At 39.8% G+C, this 7,050-nt stretch overlaps 1 protein-coding gene across 1 annotated transcript in view; it reads right to left on the bottom strand.

Annotated features, from left to right (window-relative positions):
• SLC25A17 (solute carrier family 25 member 17) overlaps positions 1 to 7,050 on the bottom strand; it is a 48,123-nt gene that overhangs the window by 1,240 nt on the left and 39,833 nt on the right. Inside the window, exon 8 of the mRNA XM_003783171.2 lies at positions 4,081 to 4,163. Within this exon, the coding sequence (XP_003783219.1) occupies positions 4,081 to 4,163 (83 nt within the window). The remainder of the gene's footprint in view (positions 1 to 4,080; positions 4,164 to 7,050) is intronic.

Genomic DNA, 7,050 nt, shown 5'->3' with positions numbered 1-7,050 from the left:
AAAAAAAAAAACAACAAAACATGGATTGCTGGGTCCATTTCCAGAGGTTCTTATTCATTAAACTTGGGATAGGACTCAAGAATTTGCATTTCTTACAAGCTTCCAGACGATAAGGATAATGATGCCAGCCCAGGGAGCAGCCCTTAAGAATCACTGCTCTAACCTCAGAGAAGAATGCTTCAGCTGAACAGAGAATTCAGAGCAAATGATCTCTCCAAAGCTGTCTATTTAGAGTGAATTAACCTCATATGTTAGTTTTAGCAACCTCAGGGCTATATACAGCATGCAGATTGATATTAAAACTAGTCAAAGGTTCCATTCAGAAGATATTACTGTGTTTTATACATACACTGGATGAAAACCTATTATTAGGGGGAAATCATGTAATAAGGAGTAATGAAAAGACTAGATGTACGAATTTCTTTTTTTTTTGAGACAGAGTCTCAAGCTGTTGTCCTGAGTGGAGTGCCATGGCATCATAGTTAACAGCAACCTCCAACTTTTGGGCTCCAGTGATCCTCTTGCCTCAGTTTTTCTATTTTTAGTAGAGACAGGGTCTTGCTTTTTGCTCAGATTGGTCTGGAGCCTGTGAGCTCAAGCAATCCACCTGCCTCGGCCTCCCAGAGTGCTAGATTACAGGCATGAGCCAACACACCTGGCCTAGATGTATGAATTTCTAGTTCTACCCCAGAGGGGAAGTATGAACCTGCATTTTAACAAACACCTCAGGTGATTCTTAATCACACAAAAGTTTGGAGAGGCTGGTAAAGTATACTACACTATCCATTATAGTAGCCACTAGCCATATTTGGCAACTACCATTCAAAAAAAATTAAAAATTCAGTTTCTGCCAGGAATCTAAGCACTCTGGGAGGCTGGAGGTGGGTAGATTGCTTGAGCTCAGCAGTTCAAGACCAACCTAAGCAAGAGTGAGACTCTGTCTCTAAAATCTACCTGGGTGTTGTGGTGGGCACCTGTAGTCTCAGCTTACTTGGGAGGCTGAGGCAAGAGGATCACTTAAGCCCAGAAGTTTGATGTTGCTGCAAGCTATGATCCCATAGCACTCTATGCAGGGCAACAGAATGAGACTTTGTATCCAAAAAAAAAAAAAAAAAAAAAAAAAAGGCAGCCCCAGTTTCTCAGTTGCCCTGGGACTATTTCAAGTGCTCAAAGCCACATGCAAATAGTGGCAAACCCTCCTAGACAGTATAGATATTTCCATAATTACAGAACATTCTAATAGACAGAATGGAAGCTTTTTATTTATTCAGTACTTCCTGCATATTTCCTGAGCATCCGAGTTTGAACTTCTGGCTCTGCCTCTGTCAGGTACATCTGTCACTTTTTTCTCTAAATCTGTTTCCTGATCTGCAAAATGAGACTATAATCACCCTTCTATATCTATGTGGTTGAGTGAGAACCAAACAGGAGATGTGAAAACACACTAGATTTAAAAACTATACAACCCCATAGATTTCCATCTAACATTATCTTCTTATCTTTCTTGTTAACTACATTTTTCTTCAGTCTCTCAGTTTTGGTAGAAATGGAAATTGGAAATACATTTTGGGAGCATTTTGGCAATGTCCATCAAAATTTTATATGTTGAAACTCCTTAATTAGGTAATTTCAATAGATAAAGGAATTTTCTCTCCAAATATAATCTCTCAGATGTACAAGCTAAATTTACGGCTGTTCATTCAGCAGTGTTGGCAAAGGCAAAAACTTGGAAACCTAAATATCCATCAGTAAGTATTTATTGGTAAAAAATTAGGGCATGTTATGTAACAGAAACTAGGTAATCACTACAAAAAATAAGACTAAATCCATAGATATCAATGTGAAGGGATGTTTGTGATATTAAGCTTATAAAAAGGTAAGTTGCATACATATGTTGCAAATATGTATTTTGTAGAATATTCTTAGCTGGTAACAGTGACTACCTTTTGTAAAAAAAAAAAAAAAGAAGAAAACAGAGATTTTGTATGCATGGACTTACAGCTTTTACTGAAGTTTAAATGATTTTAATGAGTTTTGACTTATACATACACATACTCAGGAAGCCATCAACACATTTGAAATAGTCAACATATCCCTCAGCCACCAAAGTATTTTCATTTCCTTTTATAATCCTTTGCTCTCCTTTCCTTTGCCTATTCTGGCCCCAGGCAACGACTGCCTGCTTTGTCAGTATTGATTAGTTTTTTGCATTTTTTAGAATTTTATACAAGTGGAATTATATGAGCTCTTTTTTGTCTGCCTTCTTTCACCCAGCATAGTTACTCTGAGATTCTTCCATGTTGCTGTATCTATCAACACTTTCTTCTTGTTTTATTTCTGAGTTGTTTACTATATGGATAAAATCATAACATATTTTTGTGTATCTATTCACCCAATGATGGACATAGTTTTCAACCCTTACCAATAAAGCTAGATACTAACATTTTTACACAAGTCTTTCATTTCTCCTAGGTAAACATCTTGAAGTAGAATAGCTTGGTCCTGTGGGAGATGTATGTTTAACTTTTTAAAGAAAATGCCAAAATGCTTTCTAAAGCACTTGTTGTATCACTCTATGTTTCCATCAGTACCACAGAAAAGTACCACTTACTTCACACCAGTAAAAGTACTTTTACAGTGAGTATTTGCATTTTGCCTTATACCAATTCTTTGATTTTATTTTTTATCCCATGTATACCCTTTTTTTTTTTTTTTTTGAGATAGAGCCTCAAGCTGTCCCCCTGGGTAGAGTGCTGTGGCATTACAGCTCACAGCAACCTCCAACTCCTGGGCTCAAGCGAGTCTCCTGCCTCAGCCTCCCAAGTAGCTGGGACCACAGGCGCCCGCCACAACGCCTGGCCATTTTTTTGGTTGCAGCCATCATTGTTGTTTGGCGGGCCTGGGCTGGGGATTCGAACCTGCCACCTTAGGTGTATGTGGCTGGCGCCTTAGCCGCTTGAGCCACAGGCGCCGAGCATATAATAAATTTATTTTCAAAGTATCTTGTATCTAGGAACAATAATAAAGTTATAGCAGCAGGTGCTTCAAAGGAAGTCCTTCACTTATCTGACTTCCCTAAGTGTCAGTTTCTTTAAATGAAACAGGGAAATGACAATAATTCCTGTCTCAGAGCTACTGTTAGGACAGAGATGACCCACATGGAGCATCTTACTTAATATCTTGCCATTATAGCAAACTCTCAAAAATGTTAAGTTGCTTTTACCACTGTTGTCATCGTCATCGTTATTACTCTTTCCATTCCTCTCTCCCTTCCCTACTACCACTGTTCCTGCTAACTCTATAAGCAGATGTTATATTCCCGTGAGAGATCACAGGATTATGCCACTGATGAACACCACTCAGGCATATTAGATTATAGAAGGGTTCCCTTTCTGAAGGCATTCTGCATATTTATAACTAGCAAATAATTCTGCCTCAATTGGTATAAAAGCAATCCATGTAACCAATACATTTGTACCCCTAGAATATTCTGAAATAAAACAAAAACAAGTATTAAGTAGTTGAACTTTTCCACTCTTTCAAAGTTTCCCAAAATGTTATCATTTTAAAATTTTATTTATTTTATTTTTTAGGGACAGAGTATCAATCTTTCACCCAGGCTGGACTGCAGTGGTGCAACTATAGCTCACAGAAATCTCAGACTCCTGGGCTCAAGCAATCCCCCTGCCTCAGCCTCCTCAGTAGCTGAGACTACAGGCATATGCTATCATGCCTGGCTAAGTCGTCTTTTTTTTTTTTTTTTTTTTTTTTAATTTTTTGTAGAAATGAGGTCTCATTATATTGCCCAGGCTGGTCTCAAATCCCTGGCTTCAAGCAATCTTCCCTCTACAGCCTCCCAAAGTGCTAGGATTACAGGAATGAGACACCATGTCTGGCCTCTAAATGTCATCACATTACATCAAACTTCTAAAATGAGAAATGTCTGAGCACAGCTTGCAAGACAGAGATTTTGAGGCTGCCACTGCTAAGGCGGTAGTGTAAGAGAAGAAATCCAATCACTTCTGGGGAGAGACAGTTATTGAAGACGAGGACAGAAAGTAAAGCACCCACAAAGCTCACCTTACTCGCTGGTGAAGAAGATAGAGAACATTCCGAAGACTTCCCAATGTTCTGTTTTCTGGATTTAGCCTGTGACGTCCAAACTGAAAAAAATAAGGAAAAAAATAAATAGTTACTGTATACTACTGTATTTTTTTTTTTCTTTGAGACAGAGTCTCACACTGTTGCCCTAGCTAGAGTGCAGCGGCATCATTATAGCTCACTATAACCTCAAACTCCTGGGCTCAACTGATCCTCCTGCCTCAGCCTCCTGAGTAGTTCAATAACAGGTGCGTGCCATAATGCCCAGCTAATTTTTCTATTTTTTGTAGAGTCAATGTCTTTCTATTCTCCCACCTTGACCTCTTAGAGTGCTAGAATTACAGGCTGAACCACTGACTAATACTGCTGCCTTTTAAAATCTTAATTTCTACCTGGAAAAGGACATTATGTTACAGTAACACCTTACAGCACACAATAATACTCAATTAGTACCACACATTTCATTAATCCTCTACTTTTCAACCAAATAAGTAAAGTATTTTGATGAAATAAGTGAAAATAAGAAACATTTTCTGGCTGGGCACAGCAGCTCACACCTGTAATCCTAGCATGCTGGGGGGCCAAGACAGTTTAGACTGCTTGAGCTCAGGAGAGCTCAGCTTTGAGAGCTGCCTGAGCAAGAGCAAGACCATGTCTCTAAAAATAGCCGGGCGCTGGGCGGCGCCTGTGGCTGAAGGAGTAGGGTGCCAGCATCATATACTGGGGGTGGCAGATTTGAACCAGGCCCTGGTCAAAACTGCAAAAAAAAAAAAAAAAAAAATAGCCAGACATTGTGGCAGGTGCCTGCAGTCCCAGCTACTTGAGTCTGAGGCAAGAGGATTGCTTGAACCCAGGAGTTTGATGTTGCTGTGAGCTATGATGCCATAGCACTCTACTGAGGGTGACCAGTGAAATTCTATCTCAAATTCTATCTCAAAGTCTATCTCAAAAAAAAAAAAAAGAAAAGAAAAGAAAAGAAAAGAAAAGAAACACTTTCTAACGAAACAAAACACGAAAATTTTCATCTTACAGATAGTTATGGAAAGAATTCTATCTCAAAGAAAAAGGTCATGCCCAGGATGATGATTTAGATGCTGATAGCATGGCTTAATGACTTTCTCTAGGCAGTCCTGCTGAGCATTCACCTATTAGACTCTACAGTCTAAGCTCTTGACATTATACGTTTACATTACAAAATATATTTATGTGAATGCTATTGAATCCTTTATGTTAAATACCAATTTCATACTGCATTAGTAAAAATACTTTATTTATTTATTTATTTTTTGAGACAGAGTCTCACTATGTTGCCTGGGTAGAATGCCATGGAGTCACAGCTCATAGCAACCTCAAACTTTTGGGCTTACATGATTCTCTTGCCTCAGCCTTCCAAGTAGCTGGGACTGCAGGCGTCCACCACAACGCCCGGCTATTTTTTGGTTGTAGTTGTCATTGTTTGGCAGTTCTGGGCCAGATTCAAACCTGCCAGCTCTGGTGTATATGGCTGGCACCTTAGCCACATGGGCTACAGGCTCCAAGCCCCCAAAATACTTTTTTTAAAAAGGTAATAACTGAGGCCAGGAGCAGTGGCTTACACACTCTGAGAGGCTGAGGCAGGTGGATTGCTTGAGTTTAAGAGTTTGAGACCAGCCTGAGCAAGAGCAAGACCCCGTCTCTAAAAATAGAAAAACTAGCTGGGTGTTGTGGCAGGCACCCATAGTCCCTATAGTCCCTATACTTGGGAGGCTGAGGCAAGAGAATTGCCTGAGCCTAAGTGTTTGAGGTTGCTGTGAGCTATGATGATGCCACAGCACTCTACCAAGGGCTATAAAGTAAGACTCTGTCTCAAAAAAAAAAAAAAAAAAAAAAGTACTAATTATTTTGAACTGAAATATTCTCACTACCATTCTCATTTTGTCTAGCAAAAAGTCTCTCTCTCTTTCTTTTTAGAGATAGAGTCTTACTTTGTCGCCCTTGGTAGAGTGTTGTGGTGTCAACAGCTCATAGCAACTTCCAGCTCTTGGACTTAAGTGATTCTCTTGCCTCAGCCTCCCGAGCTGCTGGGACTACAGGCGCCTGCCACAACGCCCAGCTACTTTTTTGGTGCAGTTTAGCTGGGGCTGGGTTTGAACCCATCACCCTTGGTATATGAGGCCGACACCCTACTCACTGAACTACAGGCACCGCCTCACAATAAGTCTCTTGAACCTTTTCTCTAACATAGACTTGAATCTGTTCTCATGCAGTCTCTCTTCTACACTGCTACCACCCTAGTCTAAGGCCACCAACCCCACTCACCTATCTCACTGAAATGGCCTGACTGCCCCCACTTGCTCTTAGCTTTCTGACGAACTCACCAAAATAGCTATAACAATCTTCTCAAATTGTAAATCAGATCACATACATCCCAGTTTAAAGCTCTTCAAAGGTTTCTCACTGCACTGAGAATAAAAATTTAGATTCCTCACCTACAGCTTCCCTGTTACTTTTCCAATCTCACTCAGAGCCACTCCAGCCATAGAGGCCTCCTTTCAGTTCCTGGGATGGGATGCCCCAAACTCTTGGCACATCATACTTCCTCTACCTAAATGCATTTTCCTTCACTCTGCATAGATAGTCTCTTATCTTCCTTTGCATCTTGATTTAAATAAGCCTCCTCAAAGAAGCCCACCCTGACCATGCTATAAAAAGCTACCCCATGCCCCCTCCAAACTCGTTGCACAGTATAGATGCTTAATAAATATTTGAATAGATCAATAACTGAATGAGTGAAAAAACAGAATTTGAAAGTTCTTTAGAAGAGTGAAATCATTATTTTCTCCTGAGTGAACCAAAGGAATTAACCTCTGATTTTGTAAAGGATAATCTGCCCTAGAGCACTAAGCAAATATACATGAATGAGAAGGAAGAAATTTACATCTTCCTGATGTCCTTAAAAAACATTTTTCC

The sequence above is a fragment of the Otolemur garnettii genome, unplaced genomic scaffold (genome assembly GCF_000181295.1).
Source record: "Otolemur garnettii isolate 467f Iridium unplaced genomic scaffold, OtoGar3 scaffold00007, whole genome shotgun sequence".
NCBI classification, from domain to species: domain Eukaryota; kingdom Metazoa; phylum Chordata; class Mammalia; order Primates; family Galagidae; genus Otolemur; species Otolemur garnettii.
This window is presented reverse-complemented; position numbering and strand designations above follow the sequence as displayed.